At 43.0% G+C, this 24,150-nt stretch overlaps 1 protein-coding gene across 4 annotated transcripts in view; it reads right to left on the bottom strand.

Annotated features, from left to right (window-relative positions):
• The window catches only part of STK32A (serine/threonine kinase 32A), a 77,873-nt gene that overhangs the window by 41,357 nt on the left and 12,366 nt on the right, over positions 1-24,150 (bottom strand). For all 4 annotated transcript variants that reach the window (XM_081181037.1, XM_081181039.1, XM_081181038.1 and 1 more), the window contains exons 3-5: positions 10,925-10,980; positions 9,828-9,979; positions 1,444-1,617 (exon numbers count right to left, since the gene is read on the bottom strand). In XM_081181037.1, coding sequence (XP_081037163.1) covers positions 1,444-1,617; positions 9,828-9,979; positions 10,925-10,980 — 382 coding nt within the window. The remainder of the gene's footprint in view (positions 1-1,443; positions 1,618-9,827; positions 9,980-10,924; positions 10,981-24,150) is intronic.

Below are 24,150 nucleotides of genomic sequence, written 5' to 3'. Positions count from 1 at the left end.
ATTATCCACTTACGAGCTGAATCCTATAGTATTTACTCAAGATAGAATTCTGTTAGATGCATCCCCCTCTCTGGACTTCAAACCTTTAAAGAGTTTCTATTGAACTTGTCCTTGGGATAACACACTGCAACCTTGTATATATTAATGACTCTCAAAGGAATGCACTATCAATACTGGTCACAAACCAGAGAACCATGCAACTAGCTATGCCCAATCAGCAAAGGTTTTGGATATAATTCTTGAATAGTTAAACTTCTCCCCTCAGTTACACAGTGAAATGATGATAGATGCAGGTCACAGCATGAAAAGGCTGCTTCCTCTTTCATGGGCAGGCGGGAGTCAAAGTTCTTTATGAGTGCATGGATTGGTTAGTAGATAGTGATGGCTGTCACCAGCTCATAAGAAATGCTCATTCAAAATTCACAACACTCAAAATAAAGTATGCTATCAAATTTAATTTTTTGAAACTATTGTTATGGATTAAAACAATCTGTGGGCAAATGTCCGATCCCAACTAAGCTTCTATGGGTTTGCTATATGGATGATTCATCTGAACCAAATACAGTCAAACCTCAGTTGTCAAACGTAATCCGTTCCGGAAGACTGTTCAACTTCCGAAACATTCAACAACCAAGGTGCAGCTTCTGATTGGTTGCAAGAGCTTCTTGCACTCAAGCGGAAGCTGCATCGGACGTTCGGGTTCAAAAAAAATGTTCGAAAATTGGAGCATTTACTTCCAGGTTTTAGGTGTTTGGAAGCTGAAATGTAAGATAACAGAGGTGTTCAGGAACCAAGGTTTGACTGTAGCAGCTATATGGCTGAGTTAGTAGACTGAAACAAATGTGTGTGAATGTTTTGCATATAACATGTTATATTATATATTATGTTTTATACGTATATCTATATATATCTCAATCAGTGCATCAGAAGCCTTTTGTAGAACTTTTCTAAAACAAGTGCAAGCTAGATATTTATGTTATTATTCCTTCCAGCAGCTATTGAAGCATTCATAAATGTTAAATTAAATTATTTATTTAGGGCATTTCCCAAACACCTTGAGGAATCCCTTTATTTCTACAGGAGGAACAAAGACATTATTTGTTTTGTTGATTATTTCAGGGTGGAATATAATACTAATACTCATTGGTAACTGAAATAACCACACGTGCTTTCATCCCAATATTCGAAGTGTTTGTCGACCCACAAAGGTAAGCATACAGAAAGTGCTGTCATTCATTGACACTACAGACAGTGCTTTTTTCAGTGGGTACTCACAGATATGCAGTACCACCACCTCTTTTGGGGTTAAAAAGTGTGGCATTTATGAAGCAACCTCATGGTGAGTACCAGCACCTATTTTTCTAGGAAAAAAGCACTGACTACAAATACCTGGTTGGTATGACTGCTAACAGTATCAATGTATCTCTATAGTGCGTAGCTCACCTGTGGATGATGTTCCTGCTCTGGAGATAGTCCAGTGCCAATGCTAGTTCACAGATGAACAGCTTCACAGTGCTCTCTTGGAAGCGGACATTTTGCTGCAGGTGGTAACGCAAGTCTCCTCCAAGAAGCAGATCAACCACCATAAACATGTCTTCCTCATCCTGGAATGAATACCTGGAACAAGATGCCAGCACACAAAGGACACACAGCTTGATTAGTGCAGTAGAATTAGAAGCATGTATGATGAGATCTATGACTCTGCCTGGAATCAGACTTCCTCTTGGTCAATGCAAAACACAACCCTAAGTCAAGAACTGGGGTTAGTAGTGTCGTGCTTGCACAGCAAAATATCTTAAGGTTTGAGCTATTCTGGGTATGTTGGACTATTAATAGGACATGTGGCCAAAGTTTCATTTCCATAATTCTTCTGTACATTGAACCCCCTCCCTTTTCTCGTGTGTGTGTGTGGGGGGGGAGGAGTCCAACAATAAGGCTTATTCAAGGACACATGAAATACAAACAAAAGTATGAAAATGAAAACAGCAACTGTGTTGGACAAGAAGTGGGAAACAAGGAAAGTAGCAGAGAGACGCACAACTGGTAGCAAACAAACACAGAAGGCACTCCCAAGCCCTTTATTCAATGCCTTCTAGCTAGAACTCTAACCTCTAGTTACAAGGGTTCAAGGCTGTCTAGAAATATCACTCTCTAGTTCTGAATTCCTCCCTCCCTTAACCCCTAATGTGTGGAGGCTCCCTGGGGTTACAAAGGAAATGCACTTGACACCTGCTCAAGGGGACCTCCATCTATTCCTAGTCGATGCATTCGAAAGTTATGCCCTGGCACTGCAAATAAATGGCAGGGCTGAGCCCCAGCACAAATTAAGCCTCCACCCCCCAACATTTCCATATTGCCTTCGAAATTTCCCTCCCAAGACTTTTCTGCTTGACTTCGTTTAAATAACAGCGAGTTAAATGTGGGCTCAAGAAATCAATGCGTTTTAGACTTGGAGCAGTCAATGCTCTTGAATACAGAGAGGAAAATTAGCTGCTTTTGTGCCAAAAGATTCCCTGAGGTGCCAGCATAATTAAATACAAGGTAAAATCACATCATCTCTAAGTCAATGGACAAAGAAAGATGCATGAATATAAGCAAGCAGCACAGAAGACAACCATGCATGTCTTTGACAGTCTAGAAGATGCAGGAACATTAAGACAACCCCTTCGCAAAAAGCGAGAGTGCCCAGACCCACCTAAAGATCTTGTTCCCATATCTTCTCTTTTGGGGCAGGCCCATACCTGAGTGCTAGGGGTTACAGTGTGCATACAGAAGGTCCCAGGTTCAATATCCAGATAGGGCTAGGAAAAGAGTCCTCTGAAATCCTGGAGAACTGTTGCCAGTCAGTGTACATAAGACTGAACTAGATGGACCAGCAGCCATCTAGTATGAGGCAGCTTCTTTTAGATTGAGCAAGAATAACCCATAGAAGCTTAGGAAATGGCACTTCTATATTTTGAGAATGAATTTGCAAATAGTTATTATGATTTTTTTCATAAATGTTTTGTCATCACCCCTTACCATTGAGATTTGGGGACAGATCCTAAAGAAATTTCCTTACTACCAGGTACTGTATGCTGAGCTGCAATGTGTGGACACAGCTACTGATTAATGTGAAATCTATGGCAATCATTCAAGCAGCTATATTAACACATATCTGTATACAAGGAGTGTTGCTGTTTTACAGCTCTCCAAGTTTCAGTCAAATGAGATTTCCAGAGTGACTTAAAAATCCTACTCAACAGAGAGGGATGAAATAAATCAATCTATTGAGCCGTTACTTGGTCATAATGTTCTACACAGATTTCTCCATCATGCTAGGGGTGCAGGTGGACTGTGTTTAAAACAGAAAGAGAGAAAGAAAGAGAGCAAACAGCTCTAAAACAATTCTTTTTCTTCTATGCAGGACTGAAAGGCAGCTGGGGATCAGCAAATTGGCATCAGAAATACAGTCAGTTCACCAGTGCATAATCACAGTGAATAGCTTCTCCCCAGGTTGTCCTTTTGATTCCACCAGGATCACACAAAGAAAGAACCAGCCTTCAGAATTTCTCACGGAATGACAGGTTTATATGGCTTGGGTGGACTGCTTCAGCTGTTCCCATCTCCAGAAGCTGGCCCAAATGGGGGAATTTCAGTCCATGCTCCTGTTGTGCATATCTGCAGGGCTGACAGAACTCTACAGTCTGCATGTGGAGGACCTTCCATAGTGAGTATGATGGTAAGAGGGGGGGGGGGGAATAATGACTCTTCTTTGCATTTCTTTGTGTATTCCTGGTGGTTGTATGTATAAGTTACCCTGAAATGATTTGTATCCCTAAATATAGGATATAAAGAACAATGGTAAGGACAGCAACACCAGATAAAGTGTCAATTATTATTATTATGTCAAGCCAGAAGACCAGGAATCTGCCATCTGGGAAGAAGGAGAAGGAAAAAGAGGAGAGAAAAAATTATCTGTTATATTGTACTCTATTTTTATTGTATCCATTTTACTGCAACTTTTTGTATCATTGCTGCTTGTTGTCATAATCTTTTGTAAACCATTTTGTGTGGCTCTTCTCCAAAGAGATATATTTATTGAATGAATGAATGAATGAATGAATGAATGAATATTCAATACAATACAATACAATACAATACAATACAATACAATACAATACAATACAATACAATACAATACAATACAGTGCCAAGCTAGGTGAAAACTACCAGCTGGTATTGCCCTTAGTTCAAGAAGTTCAGTCAATCAGGCAGGTCATACATTCTCTCATATGTAACATGGAAACTGGTCCAAGACGATGCTGAAAATCAGACTTTGGTGGGAGTTAAAATAGCTGAGAGATGAAATGTAAGTTTCCCCAAGTGAAATTACACCAATAACCTTAAAGCCCACAATCATGGATCTACAAGTACAACTTAGGTTCAAAGACAAAAACTCAATTTTGCCTTTATTTTGCAAGATGTAGCTTGTTAGAGAAACCCCCTGTAATAAAATATTTGCTGACTGTTGCAGTTAACCTTCAGCCACTAGTTTCAGTAAATCTATATTTGTCAATACAAAGTTTTCACTTAGGAAACCTATCCTGAGAAAACCTACAATTATTATTCTGAACACACTCCTGCAAGGAGTAGAACACACAGGGAATAATATAACAACGGGGCTCCTGCAGGTCTCAGTGCAAGTGGACTTATAACAAATCATCAATACAGAGGTGGCATCAGAGTAGTATTCAACATAAGTTGGGTAGTAGGGTAGTATTCAACATAAGACTAAGAAGATCACTTTCTCCTTGCACAACAGAACTATCTCTCCCTCTCTTCCCTGCTGGAGCAACTTGGTGCTCGTGGAAAGGCTGTCTGCACATGTGCTGCTGAATCATTCTTTTTCAGCCAGTCTGCCAATGCAGACAGTGTGGGCACTACCATGCAGCAGCTTCAGGCGTTGTCTGTGTGTGTGAGTCTGGGAAGGAAGGAATCAGTGCCTGAATGGTGTATTAAGACTTTTTCAAGTGTTTACCCTTGTAGCCAGAGGGCATCATTGTCTTGGGGAAGCACTGAACACAGAGAAAAGGATCCCAGCTAATGAATGATATAGGAAACTGGAGCCTGAGCAGAACATTTTTGACAGAGTACAAACTTCTCACATGATTCTAACACCTCCGAAGTGATGTGGGGTACCCTGCTTGTTTGAAAGCACCTTCCCCAAAATCATCATCCTTGTGAAAAGCTTGCTCATTAGACAAGAAATATGTACCAGGACCCTGCACCATTGGACTGAACCATTTCCTGAAAATGTGAAGTGAGATATTCATTCATTTGCATCAATACTTCCTGTGAAGACAGCACATCTCCCAAGCTTTTACCACTGTCTTCCCATTCTTATTCCACAGGAGTACTAGCAACATCTGCTACAAATTGATCCACATTCAGGGCATGTAAGATAGACCCAGCTGGAGGATACACAGTTAGACTACGTTCTACGGTCAGAACAAGGGAAGAATCAACTTGAGCTAAGTTTTAACAATGTACCCTCTGGCCTGAGAGTCTCCCCTGACCCTAAGCTACTGGAAATCCCTATATAAACCTAAATAACTCTGCCAACAGACTTAAGACTGCACAGGCTGCAAGCTGGGCTTTTCTCCAAGAACTGTTGTGTTTGAGAAGGAATTAAAAACTTAGGGTGATATATGCAGATGCACTCAAAATCACTATTAACCTCCTTGCATTTGAGGCTATTTGGTAAGGGAAAATTAATCTCCCAGATTTTTTTTTCTTTTTGGTACTGACTGCCAAAGGCATATTATTAATAGTCTAGACCAATGGCTCAGAGAGGCAGATAAATTATTTATTTCCCTAGCTTAAGGAGCACCATAAGATGCCTTCATTTATCATGCAGTCTGCTTCTCAAGCATCCGTCACTAAACACTCAAGCAACACTTGTAGACAGCAACTCTCCTGTGATAAGCTATTACTTTCACTCTCTCCTTGCCTTGATGGGTTAAGCTGGTAAAAAAGAAGCTAAGGAAACTAACAAGCAGATAGACAGTTAAGCAGCAAAGATAAGCAAAACCTTTCATGTGTAGAAAAGACCAATTATTAGAGTATAAAATTAGATGCAGCACTAAAATAATCTAACATATATCAAATCATTTGATGAGGAGAGGCAGAGTTTTTTGTGCGGCAGGAACACAAGCAGCAGAGGAGTTTACCGTATTTTTCGCACCATAGGACGCACTTTTTCCCTCCTAAAAAGCAAGGGAAAATGTGTGTGCGTCCTATGGAGCGAATGCAGGCTTTCGCTGAAGCCTGGAGAGTGAGAGGGGTCGGTGCGCACCGACTCCTCTCGCTCTCCAGGCTTCAGGAAGCTATCTGCTAGCAGAGGGAGACCCAGCTCTCCCACCGCTAGCGGAGCGCTGCATTAATCCCGAAGCTTGGGGCGTGCGAAGCTCAGCACGCCCCAAGCTTCTGGGTGCCGGCAAGGTCTCCGCTAGCCCTGGGAGAGCCCCGCGACGTCGCGCGGCTCTCCCAGGGCTAGCGGACCACTGCGCTAATCCCGAAGCTTGGGGCGTGCGGAGCTCAGCACGCCCCAAGCTTCTGGGTGCCGGCAAGGTCTCCGCTAGCCCTGGGAGAGCCCCGCGACGTCGCGCGGCTCTCCCAGGGCTAGCGGACCACTGCGCTAATCCCGAAGTTTGGGGCGTGCGGAGCTCAGCACGCCCCAAGCTTCTGGGTGCCGGCAAGGTCTCCGCTAGCCCTGGGAGAGCCCCGCGACGTCGCGCGGCTCTCCCAGGGCTAGCGGACCACTGCGCTAATCCCGAAGCTTGGGGCGTGCGGAGCTCAGCACGCCCCAAGCTTCTGGGTGCCGGCAAGGTCTCCGCTAGCCCTGGGAGAGCCCCGCGACGTCGCGCGGCTCTCCCAGGGCTAGCGGACCACTGCGCTAATCCCGAAGCTTGGGGCGTGCGGAGCTCAGCACGCCCCAAGCTTCTGGGTGCCGGCAAGGTCTCCGCTAGCCCAGAAGCTTGGGGCACGCTGAGCTCCGCACGCCCCAAGCTTCGGGATTAGCGCTCCGCTAGCCGTGTCTAGGCTGCGGATAGCAGCCTGCTTCCCGGAGCGTCGGGCGCCCTGAAAGCAGAGCTCCCGGCGCTTTGGGAACACATCCGCAGCATGGGGACCCTTGCAGGAGCTCCCCGCAAGCTTCCCCACGCTGCGGATAGCAGCCTGCCGCCCGGCGGGTGGGGCACCCTGAAGCAGAGCGCCCCTCGCGCCAGGCATACATCCGCAGCGTGGGGAGCCCTGCAGCAGTTCCCCACAAGGCTCCCCAAGCTGCGGATAGCAGCCTGCCGCCCGGCGGGTAGGGCGCCCTGAAGCAGAGCGCCCCGCGCGCTAGGCAGACATCAGCCAGCCCCACAAGCTCGGGGGACAGCAGGGAGGCGCAGCGCCACTATCCCGCTGTTCCTCGACCTGGTTCGGTTTCCCTGACCTGCTTTTGGGGGGGAAATAAAGGGAAAATTTTTTTCCTTTATTTCCCCCCAAAAAAACTAGGCGCGTCCTATGGTCCGGTGCGTCCAATCGTGCGAAAAATACGGTAAATAGCCCCCATCCCCACCTAATAGGGCATCTCTTGTTTGATCCAGACTGGGAAACAGTTCTGCTTTGTAGTGGTATACATGTATTTGGAATTCCCTGATATTAATTTCCAGTTTTGCTTTGGTTTATTTGTTCCCCGTGGCAAGGAAGGGCCAAATTAGACAAGACACCATGCACATTAGTTGCCGTATGGTGACTTCTTAAAAATGTGAATAGCAGATGGGGGGGCATACTCCTCACTCCCAACTTTCATTTTTTAAAAAATGTTGAGGTACAATTTTGCTGATTTGTTTTGTGAGAAACAAGCCTGCTCCTGCTTTCAGTGTTGTTGATTTTTAGCCAATGAATGAAGTCATAGGCAATGACTGGTATTTAGGAAAGCAAATCTAGTCAATCAAGCAAAGAGTAGGTTAGAGTGAATGACCCACTGTCTACAGAAGGAACTTCATGGTGGATTTTTAAATATCTTATGCTGGTCTTCCCTTGTGGAAGTTTTTAACAACCTGTGAGGGATTATTTAGCTGGGATTTCTGCATCACAGCAGGTTGGACTAGATGACCCTTGGGGTCCCTTTCAACTCTACAATTCTTTAATAATTTTTATTACTGGCTTTTATATGTATTTGGTCAAAACAGAAGAGCAGGGTATAATTTAAAAAAAAAACCTTCTTGCTTTATCAGCTAATACTTTGGTACCTCTGGTGAAAAGACACTGAGATCTGTTTTATTACCATTACCCTGCAACAGGGTGATTTTGCTGGAGGTTATTTACCAATGCTCTACCGGTAAAACCACCTGAGAACAAAATAAAAAATTGCAAAATAATCTAATTCCCCATTACTTGAAATATTACTGTGGCTCTTAACCGAGTTTAGTGTCCATTGGTAGCAGAACCTTATTCCATCCTTCCTGTTTCAGGGCCACTGAAAGGGGGGAAACACACTAAATCAAAGAAAAAAGGAAGGATCAACATGCCTTATAAGTGTGCTGATTTCGTTGTTGATGGCACGCAAGCTGCTGAAAATGAACTGTGCCCCCATCAAGTGTCCTCAGAGAAAGAACTGTTACAGACATTTCCCCAAGATATCGATCTGGTTTCAGAGTCTGCCCTGCAGCAGGGTGACTTGACCTTATTCAGGTGGCACCATGTGGGGACAGGGAGGAAACAGATAAAGGCAGGAACTGGTATCTGAAAGGTGCAGCGATGTCCCCAGTAGCAGGCAGTGTGGCTAGATGCCAAAGAAGGCAGGGTTCCTCACTGGATGTCCTTGGGCCAGTTACTTTACAAGCCTTTGCAATGAGGAGTCACCAATCTTTTGGTGTCCATGGGCACATCTTTTGGGCCTCATGCACAGCACAACCTAATCTTTGCCAGATTCCAGCTCTCATCAGCTGCATCACATAGCACAGAAAGCACAAAGAAATGGGGGAAATGGGCAGCAGAAAGCAAAGCAGAATGTTTATTAGGAATCTATTGTCAACTAGTGCTAGCCTGAACGATAGCTTGTTACATTCTCTAAAATTATCACATGAAAATAATGACAAAGGTTTTGGGCAGGTGAGGAGATCCTAGCCAAAGGGCCACATCAACCCCTTCTCCAGACTTGTATAGATCACATGGAATTCCTTGAGACTATAATTTCAGGCTACAGATGGGAGACTATAAACTGGAATATTCTCCAAGAAACCAATGGAAAGCCAGCAGTATAGGCAGGGGGCTCTATCTAAGCCTTCTCCCCAAAGGCACAAATTTTCCAGGTACGGGTAGTTGTTTTCAAAAGTGACGTTCCTTTGCACTACCAAAATATATTTCCTATTCAAAACAGTCATGGTCCTAGATCTAACACATCTGCTGTTGGGTCAAAATACTACATTTATTTATTTTACTGTGAAAGAAATAAAGGGCAAACAGCATGGCACTTCGATGCCTCAAGCCAGGAAGAACGAAGCCAGTTATAAAAGGAGCTGAACAGGGGGCTCTATTATCCAGGCCCTGCCTAAGACACGAGTTTAAACCACAGGCAGTCCAGGGACCTGTTGTTTCTCTCAAAGGCCACTCAAAGAAAACTAGGTTATACATAGAAAAGAAAAGAAAAAAGGGTCAGCCAGGCAACAAGTACTGTATTGTGGAAACCAATAATGGTAAATAAGGTTAAAGTGAAACAAACAGAACCAGGTTTCCAGAAAAGTGAAGGCAACCTCCTCCCAGGAAAATAATGGGAAATATGGTGCTCAGCTTACCACAAATTCACAAGGAAAGGGTGTTCCAATCCCTGCATGATCTGTAGCTCCTTGAAGACATTTCTCACTTCATTCCGTTCCACACATTTTTGCTTGTTCATATATTTCATGGCGTACATTTTCTTGGTGTCATTCTTCTGGACTATGCAAACCTAGCAAGGACAAACCAAGGCGGAAACATGGTGCAAACTGTACCATTGTGTTGTGCTGAGGACATTCATGTATCCTACCCTAACTTAGCAATACACCTTATCCTACCTTAACAATGTACATTGCTAAATTGCCGTCTAATTTTTCTAGATCCTGCTCTTCCCCACCATATACAAACACACAGGCACATTGCTGAGAAGAGTCACCAACTAACTGGACATGTCACCACTGTAAATGAGTGGGACTAAGGTGAAACTGTGTCCAATGCTTCGTTTATTAATTGGTCTGATGAACTATGTCTTCCCAAACTGATTTGCCTCCCATTCTCATAGGCCTCACCCACCTCTCACCGTTCTTTAGCCTTCTTCGTCACATTATACCTATTCTTGATGGGCAAAGTGGCCCTGATAGCTTCCAGATACAGATCTTGACATAAAAATGAGAACTAATGAGAACACAGCAGCCTTAAAATCACATTAAAATCCCACACAAAAGGCATCTTAAGCACACTTCCTGTTCTCCTTTGGCAAAAAATGTAGAGGCTGAACAGGACCAGGCTCAAAGAACTAGGCTCGCACACCTCAAAAGGCATTGTGACTGTGCAAGAGAAGGGAGAAATGAGGCACAATGCCAGGGTGTCCTGAGTTGCTCTGGTGGAAAGTCTCCCTTTACCGGATGTTTACATATAAATTCAGCAGCTCTGGTTTTATCAATATGAACAGTTTAATATCCTGTAATATAATTTGAAGATTCTGAGCATATGCGGGACAAGGCTCTAATTCTTCCTGACGGTCTGAAAGATAAGGCTCAGCTTGTAGACACTGACAATGCAATATTATCTAAAACCTGCTTACTTGCTGTCCACCTTGTTATTTTAAGAAGAATCTGTGGATGGCTACGGTCCCCACCACATGGAGAGATAGTTTTGTTTGCAAAAAAAACCATACCTTTCCAAAGCTGCCTTTTCCAATGGCTCTCAAAATTTCAAAATGGTCGAAGGTGACTGTAAAGAAGAATAAAGGTTTTAAAAATAAAAGCCTCAGCTATTCAATATTTGAAATAACCAATTTCAGAATTATAATACAGCAGGGATAACCATTTGTTCCTTAGTAAGCAGGTCTAAACATTATATACTTCACTATTGCTTGAAATAATATTGTTGTTCTACATTTTTCAAAACTGATAAGATTCTATCTAATAGAATAAGTGCTCATTTTTTAAATGGAATCCTGTTTTATTACTATTTAAGGTAAGGGTATACAGAATGTAAAGAGCCATTTCCCCCCACATATTTAGCTCTCTTTTCCCATACCCCTCTTCCCACATGTAAGAATACCAAATAACAGTTATCTTTTTGGATTAAGTTCTGCTGCATTGGGATACTATAAACTTTCAAGTTACAAATGAATTTTATTTAGATAAAATGGTAGAGGAAACATTTCCTGCAATATAAATTGCAGGAACAAACCCCAGTAGAATCTGTAGATCATTTGGTTAAAAATTAGATTTTTATTTTTTTTAAGGCTGAATAAATCTGGCAAGGCAGCCCAAGGTAAGCATCTGTGCAAGCAAGATAATTCCAGGATTACATTTACATGCAAAACTGTGCTTCACCCTAAAATTTTAGTTTTTAGTTGTTGTTTTAAATCAACATATAACAAACTAATGTAATAGCTTCAAAATCTGAACTTTTGTATTTTTGTTTCCTGCTCTGGTTCCGTGCTCCCACAGTGCCACTGTAACATGGTTTACCATTATGTCCTTGTGCCATTACACGGCTTTTTCTGCCCTATCCCAAATAATTTTAAGCAGCCATCGGATACCAACCCACCTTTCTTGAAATCTCATAAGTGGTTCTAGCAAGGCAGTGCAGCTGCAATTCCTAAATCACTATCTTTGAATTCTGCTCATACTAGCTCAAGTCCTCAGATGGAGATCAGGCAGCCTAAAGCCACAGAACTATTAGTGAAAAAATGATAATAATGAGAGCAGTCCAGTTGTCATACCGGGCACAAACGTAATAGCACTTAAACCTCATTAGGGGGCTGATTGGAAGCACCAATTCAAGGCTGTGGATTACTAACAGCGGCGGCTTTAATGATTGTGACCCCAGAACTGTCAGGTAATGCCAAAGTGACAGAGCCTGAAATTACAACATTTGCCTCATCCATCTGTACATTTCCAACCAATTAAGAAGCGGAAGGAAATAGACCATGTGTATGACCTGCTTTTGCCCGAAACTCCCTCCTGCAACAAGGGACAATACAGTTCAGAAAAGATGTCTGTAAAGTGTGATAGGGAACAGAGGATACAGTGAACAAGACAGCTTATTCTACCTAGTCAGCCAGTACAAAGTATTCTAAACCATCTATGAACTGAATGGGGGGGGGGGTATTGGTGAGGGAACCTGCTAATGTATATAGCTTTTGAGAACCAAGTTTGGAGTCATGGGAGAGAGCTAGGCTAAAGACCCAAATGGCATGTGATTACCTCTGTGTCCCTCTGTCATTCTCTCTGTCTCTCTCTCAGCCATCCTACTTATGATAGAACTGAAATGTCAAGCCTCCATTCTGATTCCTTATGACCTGTAGGGAGCCCACTGTTGTGATTTTGAATAGCAACCAGGAATCTTGACAGGGAGGAGGAAGAACCAGGTGGATCAGGAACATCTGTGGATATTCTGTTCAAGTCACAGGTTCTGACACCAATATGCAGCCTGTCAGCCAGAAGCTCCTTGAACAGAGTCTCAAAAAATGAAGCCATTCCTCCCTCCCACAATATAGCACCCTTTGAACAAGATTCCCTGTGATACTGGCTTTCTTAACACCAAGGACCGGATCCAACAGGCGGCCATTTCCTTTTTCTGCAAAGCCTTTTTTAATAAAGCCCCTTGTGCCAAATTTGTGGTGCGCAAGGCTGTGGTAGGCTGGGTACTCTATCCCCTGTGGTAAGGAAGCCTATAACTTTTGATTTGCTGACCAGCATGCGCTCAAAGTTGAGGAGCATTTGCTGGTTCAAATATGAAGCACGGCGTTTTTCAGCCGCCTTTTCTTTAACCTTTTTTGGCGCCCCGAGGGTAGGTGAGGTGGTATTGGAGTTCACCCGCGGCAGAGAGTCAAGGGGACTGCTTTTGCAGGACGTAACTCTATCCCCTTCAGAGGTGGTCCTGTTTATCCGGAATTCGAAGACAGACCAGTTAGGCAGGGGTGTCACTCTTAGGGTGCCTGCCACTGGAAATAAGGGTCCTTCGCCAATTAAAGATACCTCCAGGTATTTGGATCACGGGGAGAGGGTCCATTCCTTATTCATGAGGATGGTGCCCCGTTGGCTAGCATCAATTTGCTAAGGTGATGCGGTAAGCAATTGCAGCTTGTGGTTTGAAAGCAGCAGGTTACGCCCCATTCTTCCGCAATGGTGCCGCCACTACAGCAGCTCACTGGGGACTGTCTGTAGAAAGAATTAAGAACATGGGCCATTGGAAGTCCAGTGCATTTTGTGGATATGTGCATAGACATCGTTGATCACCCATACTTATATTTGCTTGTCTTCTCTTAGGTGTGGCTGCTGTTCGCATTGTGGGCCACAGCATTGTCTACTGGGCCGGTATCAGAGCAAGGGAGTCTGCATTGGACTCAGTCTTGGCTTTCCTAAACACGCGCAAGTGTCTTGGCTGTCCAGGCGTGGAATGCTGTGGGCCGAATTGCTTCCCCTTGTTCGGAAGCATGTGAGGTCGGAGGGGCCCCCTACAGCTATCGTGCTGCAGTTAGGGGGAAATGATCTGCTTGCCACAGACAGTTGTTCTTTACGTTTTACAGTTCAAAAGGACCTGGCTGAATTGGCAGAGTTTTTGCCGGGTGTGAAAGTTTTTTGGTCCCAGTTGCTGCAGAGACGCACCTGGCGTGGCAGTCGCTGTCCAGCCGCCACTGATGGAGCCAGAAAGCATGTTAATAAGGTGGCAATGAAAGCAGTCATTGCTCATGGTGGTTCTGTGATTGCGCACCCAGATATCACCTTCAAGGCGGCCGTCCTTTTCAGGGACAATGGTGTGCATCTTTCCCCATTGGGAAATGACACATGGTTAAATTCTGTTGTGTGGGTTTGAAGGTGGGGCTGCAGTTGTGAGTGGTTGGCGGCGAGCTTGAGTGCTCGGTGGCAGTTAGGCATTGGTTTATGGTTTGGTTGGTTGAGGGGCAGTGGTTGAGTGCCTGCCCTTGGTAGGTTGAGTACCTGCCCCTCTAATGCTGCTGCTGCAAGGGATTCCATTAAAGGAATTGGGGGCTAACTATTGCTTGTCCACTCTGTCAAGGGGGCTTGGGCCATAGCAATGAGCTCCTGGTTGCATTTGGGGTGAGGGCAGGTTCCCTGCTCCGCGTAACCCCCGAGTGTATTCCCCTATTCTGACTTTTGCATCGTGCGGAATGTCAGTCTGTCCCCCATGGTGTGGGCAGATAGTCGCAACCAATGCCTAAGCAACCACTCACAAATTTGTATTTCAATAAAGTTGTGGCCAAAATTATGCCAAAAATCTTAAACAAAAAATTCTCTGTGATGTGTGAGTTATTGGGGTGGCCCTGGGGACCTCGACACGCAACTGGTTAAATTGTCTCTCTTTTGCTTGGATTAGCCATTGCCTACTGCAGCACACATTTAATAATGTCAGCCCCTCTGTTCACTAGTGAACATTGGGAGGAAATTGATTTAATTAAGTATCTCCATACGCTTAATTCATCTTATAATGACAAAATCATCATGAACAACAGTTATGGAAAACAGAGATTTTCTGAATTGCCCGGGAAGACAAGTGAAGTAACATTCTAGTCAATACAAATCAAAGGCTTGCAGGATATGTTTTGTGATACTAGCATGCAGGGCTTTCTCCCGATCCGGCAAATGAGCAGCAAAACATTTTTCATGTGGAACAGCACAACCAAAGCTCCTCATTTGCTGATAAAAGTAAGTCTTAAAAATAGCTCCCAACATGCTAATATCCATCAAGAAGTAATTATGTATGTTTAAATTGCTAAAAATCCACACATATCCCTCAATACAGTATTAAAACATTATAGCTAGCCACTTAAAAAATACTGCCCCATAATTCCATACATGGCCAATAAGAGGAAATTTGGATGGCTTTGAACAAGTTTTGTTAGAAGATAGGAATGGCCAGAACTAGGGGTTCTTACAATCAACAACTGATACACACAAAATAGTTCTCCCTATTATATGAATGGGGGTTACCCAAATTTCCTAATTTACTATATTCAGTATATAAATGTACTAGATTATTTGTTATTCCCATAGTTATGGAAAGAGAATTTGGAGACTGCCTCTAAGGGCATCACCTCTCAACTGTTCTTAAGTTCCTCTATTCCAAAGCAATAAGGAAATGAACAGAAGTTCTCTCCTATGCTCTAAACCAGGCATGGCTAAACCTGGCCCTCCAGATGTTTTGGGACTACAATTCCCATCATCCCTGACCACTGGTCCTGTTAGCTAGGGATGATGGGAGCTGTAGTCCCAAAACATCTGGAGGGCCAAGTTTGGCCATGCCTGCTCTAAACTGAAGACAGAAAACTCGTACCTGGTCCCTCCCTGCTTCAAATGTCTTGATGAATCAATATCCTAAAACAGGTGTGGGCTCCAGTTGTTGTCAGATCCCAGTTCCCATTATTTTTGGAGTTCAAGAGAGCTGGGGTTCAACAGCATCTGGAGGGTTACCAGTTCTCCATCCTTGTTCTAAATTCTCTGAGAATACTTACATTCTCTCTCAATTTCTGTTGCTTGACAGCACAGCTTAGATGGTTAGACAAGAGCGGATGACAGAAAAGCAAATAACTTGGGACTTGTCTCCTAGTGAAGTGGTTCAGTTTCGCTAAGTGTATCTGATCTCTACAACTGCAGATGAAGGCCCATACGAATAAATGGTTCCTGGACAAAAAAAAATCCCTTCCATTAAACTATGCATGCAAAGGAGAAGGGTTCTATTTAGATTTCTATGTCGATGAATGCCTTTTTCTCATGGAGGAACTTCCCACCTGATATCTGAAGTGGTACAGCCCACTGGTGTTCAGCTGGTGGGCTGCAACTCACTACTGAGTCACGGCCTAATTCAAGTGGGTTGCAACAGCCGCATTAAAGGTAAAGGGTAAAGGGGCCCCTGGCCATTAAGTCCAGTCGCAGACAACTCTGGGGTTGCGGCGCTCATCTCGCTCTGTAGGCCAAGGGAGCCAGCATTTGTCCGCGGACAGCTTCCAGGTCATGTGGCCAGAATGTCTAAGCTGCTTCTGGCAAACCAGAACAGCGCACGGAAACGCCGTTTACCTTCCCACCGGAAGGTATTTATCTGCCTATTTATCTACTTGCACTGGTGTGCTTTCGAACTGCTAGGTTGGCAGGAGCAGGGACCGAGCAATAGGAGCTCACCCCATTGCGGGGATTCGAACCACCAACCTTCTGATTGACAAGCCCTAGGTAAGAATTATTTTAAGATACTGGTCCCACAAATGCATGTTTGGGTTCTGGGTCGGACAAGGTTGACGATTACTGGTATAACCTGCTGGGAACTAAGTCTCAGTTTCAAGGGCATGTGAAGGACAAGCAGATTAAATTGTGCAATAGGAGTTGGTGGTAGCATTATCTAAGATGTAGTATATGCATTCCTGGGCAGAACAAGTGGCATGTAAACTTGCAGCCTAGTTTCAACAGACAAAACTAAAAAGTTATAAAGAGACATTTTCTTCTGTTTCTTATCTGTTATCAGTTTTGGCCTGTTGAAAACTATCAAGACAGGACTTTTTGACGTTCTGTAGGCGAAGATAGTATTTACACTATATTGGGATTTCAGACTTATAGACTATTATGCCTGGTGCCAACAACTATGGATACTGAGGCCACTTTGCAAGCTAGTATGGTATGACACATCATTTATGTTTTTAACCTTTCTGTAAATCAGCAGCTGTGTCTTCTTTGAGTAAATATCAAGGAAAAATAATGCCATCATTGTTTTTCTACTTGTGGACAAGTAAAGCCCCTTGAGGTATCTGTTTCAAGGAAAGCAATTAAGCAATTAACCCAATAACTGGAACACCTAGAACAGTGTAAAATGTGAAATCTAATTCCTGTGCTGGGCCCAGAGATGTGGGGTAGAGCATTTCCCAAAACGGAAAATCTTCTGAAAACTTTTCCAGTGCTTAATTTTTCTATGGAAAATTCCACATTTCAAAAGTTCAAAAGTAGCAATGAATGGATGACTCCCAATTGCAAAAAAAAAGGCAAGCTAACAGTTGCAAAGTTTTTACCTTTGTTTAGTAAGTACAGGTAAAATAAATATGCTAAATTACATCACTTTCTAGAGCATCTTGCATAGGATTCCACACACACGCCCATTCTTCCCCAGTTCAAGTAACCTCCTGTAACCTCCAGTACCAACTCAACTAGTTTATCTACTGTTAGGCAGTGGAGAAGCCTGACATACCAGCAGAATCCTGATTGCCACCCGCAACTTCAGCAGCAAAAGTACAGATGTTCTGTATCACATGAATTTGTCCCTCAGTCATTTTCTACAGGCTAGAGTAACTTAGTGATCACAGCTACTTGTCTATCAGAATCTACACCGATCTTGTAACAAGTATACAGGTAGAAACCATCCAGGCAGATTCTAGTCCAGACATAGCGTCAGACATTAGTAATATATTTCAGAGCAGTAGGCTCATTGCATGTTCAGAACAAAGGCATTTGTGGTGTGATTGAGCATGCAGGACAATTTCAGTTTCACAGAGCAACATGCACAAGCCTCTTGAGTGAAAATGGCCTTAGGTGGTAACCCTATAAACATTTCCTTGTGGAGTAAGTCTCACACTTGCACTTACTTCCAAGTAAAAACACATAGGATTGAACTATTAACAATGTAGCTATTACGCATTAACTGCTGGTTACTAAGCCCTTATGAATCACTAGCCAAGTTATTTTGGAAGTTTGGTCACAGATACAGCCACACCAACAAAGCTGCTTCTAAAGACTTTGGAAAATCAAATAGCAAAGAATAATTCCAAATGCTGGCCTGGTCCCATAGAAAATGAACCCCTGTTTTTCCAGGTCTTTATTTTGATCTCACCACTGGAAGTCAAGAATGACCACAAATGGGATCACTGACTCCTTAAGCTGCAAATAATAGGTTTCTGTGGCTAGATTGATATTGGGATAAGCAAATTAAAAGGGAAAGACCTCATAGGCTCACAGTGTATTTTAAAGTTGGTCAAGGAAGCAGACTGAGAAAAGAAACAAAGGCATATTGATATCCAGCAATGACTATAATCACAAAGGGCAGGGAGATAGATGGATAGGTCATAGTGATTAGGAAGAGTGACTGGCGTAATATAAAGCTGGTCCAATGAAGACACATTCTGGGAACAGTCAGGGAGACAGAGCACACATCAGCAATTTTCTCTGCTTATTTGCAGAGCTGGCACTGGGAAGTTGCAAAAAGAATGAGCTGGGAAGCCTGCAGTTCAAATTTCAGCACCCCCAAAATTCTCTTGATGACTGTCAGCAAGGCATTAGCCCACATCTGCAATGCAGGAATAATAACCCTGGCCTGCCTTACATGGCTGTTGTAAGGATTGCTGATGCAATTATATATGTGGAGCCCTTAGTGGGGCCAAAAAATGGGATGAATATGCTTTTATTGTGTTTAAATAACTAATTAAAAATAGTATGTTGCATGCTTGAGTGAACCCTACTGGTCTTTCTCTTGAATCCTGCCGCCATATCACCCCTATAGCATCTGCATGGTGAAACATAGTGGCACTTGGAGCCGGAGAATCCTTGTTTTAAGACACTCCACAACATTAAAGCAACTTCTAGACTCTGAGGCTTGGTGGCACCTCCATCCATACTACTGCCTCAGTTGTTGGTTCCATCGCCTAGTCCTTTCCTTGCTGCTGCAGAATCTCTGCCTGGACACCCTACACCACTGTGTACCCACATGTATTCACTATGTGTCCACTGCAATCTACAACAGCACTTGCTTGCTTCTAGAGCTGACAACCACAGAACAGACCTTCCAGAGACAAACATAACCTTGGCTTTAGAAGCAAATGTCAGGCAGGTGCCTGACAAGATGGGGAACACACCAACTTCCTGGAGGTGTCCTTTAATTGCCTCTGGAAATCAGGTAATTGCCGCTGCTATAATTATTGTGGAAATGTATTTGAAGAGTTCAATTAATGGCAAAAAACCCCAAATATTGAAGAGCTTAACCTGTCAATAGTGAGATAAATTACTTTTGGCAAGTAATTAGAATCAGATATTTCCGTATAAATTGCATTTCCTTAATTATGCAGGCCAGAAACAGTGTGTGTGTGTGTATCACAGCTAAATTCACAACTATGGGGCAAGTCCCCTTTGCCATTTTCAGCCCTGTATAAATTAGTTTGCTGTACCTTTACCATGTAGCATCATCATTTCCAATGGGACTTGAACATTAATGCACTTTGCAAGGGCTCTTGATGAAGTGATTGTGTCTTTTCTTACAAAATCTAAGAGGATATAAGTCTTTTGCTCTTGCAATATGACCCCATTCTACAAATGTTTTGCCAGTTTAAGTAGCTTGGATCTGTGTGGAAAAATCTACAGATCAGCATTTGGGATGAAAATGATGGTGATGATGATGATGATTTTAACAGTTTGGATAGCAGTACGTCTAGAGTTGAGATGCAATTGTTCATTTTTTCTCCACTTTATTTCTCACTGGACACTTCCAGAAATATGTTTATCTTAGGGTGGCTGCTCCTCATGCATGCAGTTTTTTGCAGCATCCACACAACATTTATAGCATCAAAATGCCAGCCCGTATTCCCCCGCCCCATTTAATCAGTATTTATCCTTTCCAGGAAAAATGCAGTAAGTTTTTTTTAAAACACACACACACAAACAAAAACCTATTGCCAACAACTTGCTTACAATATCTTATTGACACATTATATACCCTTAGATAATGTTGAGCACTCCTCTTGAACACTTCTGAATAACAATATTTAAGTAATTGCATTTGCTTGCCATGCCCCCACCTCCCCACCCCAATTGGCAAGCAAAATTATTGTGGTACATGGTATCATCCCATTTTATCTTCCTAACAACCTGCAGCAAGTGACTTGCCCAAAGCCATTCAATGAACTTCATGGAAGTTCACTGAATGTTGGATGCATCAGGACAAGCAAAAGAAAGTACTTCTTCACACAACTATGAATTTCACTTCCTCACAGGTTAGTGATAGCCACCACCTTGGATGACCTTAAATGAGGATTAGACAAATTCATGAAGGATAAGGCTATCAATGGGTACCAGTATCAATGGCTATGTTCTGCCATCACTGTTGAAGGCAGTATGCCTCTGAATGCCAGCTGCTGGGAATCACAAGAGAGGAGAATGCTCTTTTGCTCAGGTCTTGCTTTGGGGTTTCACATAGGCATCTGGCTGGCCATTGTAAGAATAACCACTGGTTAAAACAGCAGGGCGTTGGCTTTAAATATTGAGCAGAGGTCAGATTATTTAACCACTACAAATCTGTCCTCTTGAGTGGCCTTGGGCAAGTAATTCCCCTCTGTTTTTGTGACAATGAAACAGAGCAACCACACATAGCCTGCCCCAAGCAAGTTGAAGGAAATGGTGCTATTCCAATGCATCATTCTTTTATTCTCTTTTTAAAACCAATTGCATACTACCCTTCTTCTACTCTAATAACAATAGCAGGGCCATGCTTCATAGATGAACAGGGATTTGAGTCCAGATCTTCCCATTCCTATCCCAACACTCCGTACAAATACTTAACTAACTGATTAATTGTGTCACAGATAACTCGGTTCTGCCTCCCCTCTCCCCATATAAAGTCTGCCTCTCTTAAATAAATTCTGGCTATGCCCATGACTCACTGACCATCTCCTAATATAGTGACGGAGTCCATCTTGAAAAGTCGCTTGCTAAAATTCATCTAATCATCGTTGTTTTTCTAGAGATGGGCGAGTTCAGAGAGGAGAAAGTGAGTTAATTAAATTTGAGGCTCTGCCCGAAATGTATTCTTTTGTTAGCTTTTGTTGTTAAGAGACATACCTTCAATGCACTGGTCCAAACGACATGAATAATGAATCCCTTGATACTGTAACCTGAACACCAGCAGTGACATAAGTGATAAATGTTTACTGATAATGACTTGCCATGCCAATATGCAGAAAGAAGAAAAGGTGCTGGCAAATTCAACAGAAGCATCTTTTACTAGGACGTTGTTATTATTTAGCTACCCAAACCTGATGTGTTCCTTGTTGCTTTAAGGCTAAGCTAACAGCCAAAGGAAAAACAGGACTTGGAAAATCAGTGTTGCAGCAAAAATGCTGGCAGCAAATGCACCAATCAACACGCCACTTCTGTGCTCCTGTTTTCCTAACTGGAAATGAGTATAAAACAATTGTTATATTAGATTAGATGCTGTTTGTCAGTACACCTTTCACCCACAAGCCCAAAGTGCACAGAATCACAGAGCACTAGCAACATTACTTACCCTAAGTGAATTAATTCCTAAACTTCACTGCCTAAACTACAGATGGACAGCTACTGCAAGGACAAGTGGCAGAATCACCTTGGGACAGAAGCAAGAGGGCTTGTGCCATATACCAAGCCCTGATGGCTGCATTTTACTGTAATGCATCCAAGGGTGGCATTCTCTAATACTTTGGGATTATGACCCAAAGGGTGGCTATGAGTCAGTATCTCTTGGCTGAAAATATTGTTATTGTTATTACTCTGCCTTTTTCCTTTTTCCTTTTGAGTCTGATGGGACTCAAGGCAGCTTACAGATAAAAACAAGAACTGCAAAAAACATATCAAAAGCAATTATTTAAATATAATTAAGCATTAATAGAATCAAAACTATATACATATATAAAATCTGTTTAAAAGATACCCATAATTACAATAAAAACAGCATGGCACCAACCCTTTAATTAAAAAGAATCAATTCCTCAAGTCAATTCATCTACTAGTAGAGGGACAACCAGGAAGGAGCCAGTCTAGCTTTTCTAGGGAGTTCCAAAGTCTGGGAGCAGCCACTGAGAAGTCCCTTTCCTGCATCTCTACCAATCATGCTTGTGAAGGTAGGGGGACCTGAAGAAGAGCGCCTCCCCTGAAGATCTCAAAACCCAGGCAGGTTCGCGTATAGTCAGAACACATTGGGTTCAATGGCACAAAGGATTGCCAAAGTCTTTTTCCTGGATGCCCACCCCCATCATCATCATCATCATTATTCCAAGTGCATAAAGCTGAATGAGCACAAGTTAAACGTGCATAAGTTGTGAGCTACCTGTACTTCAGAATGAAATGAGAACCAAGAGAAGACTCCTGCTCTGATTAAAGGTGAAAGCTGCAGGTAGAGGAGACACAAAGTTTTGGTCCAAACCAGAACTAAATGCAGGCTGAAAAGGAGGAAGCTTGAAGGGGAAAAGATGGGAATAAACAGGGAAGGGTAAATAGGATACAGTGAAGCTTGTTGCAGAATGGTCCAAATACAAGTTTTGGGATGGTGGTGAATCAGGGGAAGAGGGGAGGCTCAGTTAGTCCATTTTCAGACTGGAGTTTGTGGCTCTATTCAGTATTTAGTTTCTGCACACATTTCCAGGAATAAACGCCCATGATCAAGCAGCCCCTTTTATTGATCAGGAAGCAACCACTTTCAGGCATCATAAAGATGCTGTTTATCAGTAGAAGTGCCAACTTGGGTCTGTTTTATGATTCCTTGAAGAACCCTAAAGACAGCCGTGAGGCTTCAAAAGCTGGCCCCTTTCACGGGAAAAGACCTCTCCTGTAAGATTGATGGTGTCTAGGCAGCAGATTAATCTTGAATACTGTTGCTGCATGGGTCACAGATCACAAAAGGCATAATGTGGTTGCTTAAATGTGAAATATTTTAAAGGAAGATCATCTTACCCACACAAGATTGCTGCCTCGCCTAACATTATGGATTTCCCTCATTGTCTCACACTTCCCTACAATGTAATGGATTCCCTTGAAAATAGTGGTGTCTTAATTTTTTACATCTTCATCTTGGGAGCACTACCCAGTGTTGCTGAGAAGTTTCCAGCTTCTTAAGGCTTTGTTTTAAGAAGAAGAAGATAGTCTGTATCCAAGTTACAAGCTTGAAGAAAAGACTTGAGAAAGCCCTGCAGGTGGCAGATTTATCAACAAAGGTTTCTCACCATCAAAGGACTAGCACACTGTGGAAGGAACCTTAACCAGGGGGCTGCAGCAGCAAAGCCCAAGCACCTTAACCCTGCACCATAGTGGTAATTTGGAGGTGGAAGGAACTCCTGGTCTGATCTCTGCTGCATTGCAGCACCATCACATGCAGGCATTTGGAGAGCATTGATGGCTGGCCTTTGGGTGTCTACTAGGGTTCATACTGTTTAGACAGGGTGTGCTGTATGATACAACTTTTTCTTTGGATGAACATGCAGTTGGTTAGAGTGTGGTGCTATTATCACCAAGGTTATGGGTTTGATCCCCATATGGGTCCATATTCCTGCTTTGCTGGGGGTTGGACTAGATGATCCTCAGGGTCCCTTCCAACTCTATGATTCTATGATATTTTATATTTGTATTGTTTTGCTCATTTTTTTAAATGTATTTTGCATTTTACTATTGCTTAGGGCCAACTCTGGGTATATGAAGTGGTATATAAATACTACAAACAAAACTAAGCTAATCTATAGGGTGGTATAGCAGCTTTCAACCCAGTGAGATTCAGGTGAAACAAAGATCTACAGTGTCCCGATAAGGCTCTGTAATGTTATCTACTCTGGTCTGGTTTCCTGAGTCTGAGTGACATTGAAGACTGCCTATCCTTGCTTGACTGCTGGTTGAAGCATTAGCTTGCCTCCAGTCCACCAATCCTAACACTCTGGAGCCTCTTTTTCCACAGAGCTTAAAGCAGCATGAATGGGGGAATACCTGCTCATGGTGTGCCTGTTCATCCCACTTCCGCCTCTTTTAGAAAGGCTGTGCAGGGTTTTTCTTGAATCTTTGCTTTGCCAGAACATACGTAGCTGCCATTCTAAGGAGTCAAGACTATTGGTTCATCCAACTCAATATTGTCTACTCTGAGTGACAGTGGCTCTCCAGGGTTTTAGGC

The sequence above is a fragment of the Podarcis bocagei genome, assembly GCF_964188305.1.
Source record: "Podarcis bocagei genome assembly, chromosome: 2".
In the NCBI taxonomy this organism is placed as follows: Eukaryota; Metazoa; Chordata; class Lepidosauria; order Squamata; family Lacertidae; genus Podarcis; species Podarcis bocagei.
This window is presented reverse-complemented; position numbering and strand designations above follow the sequence as displayed.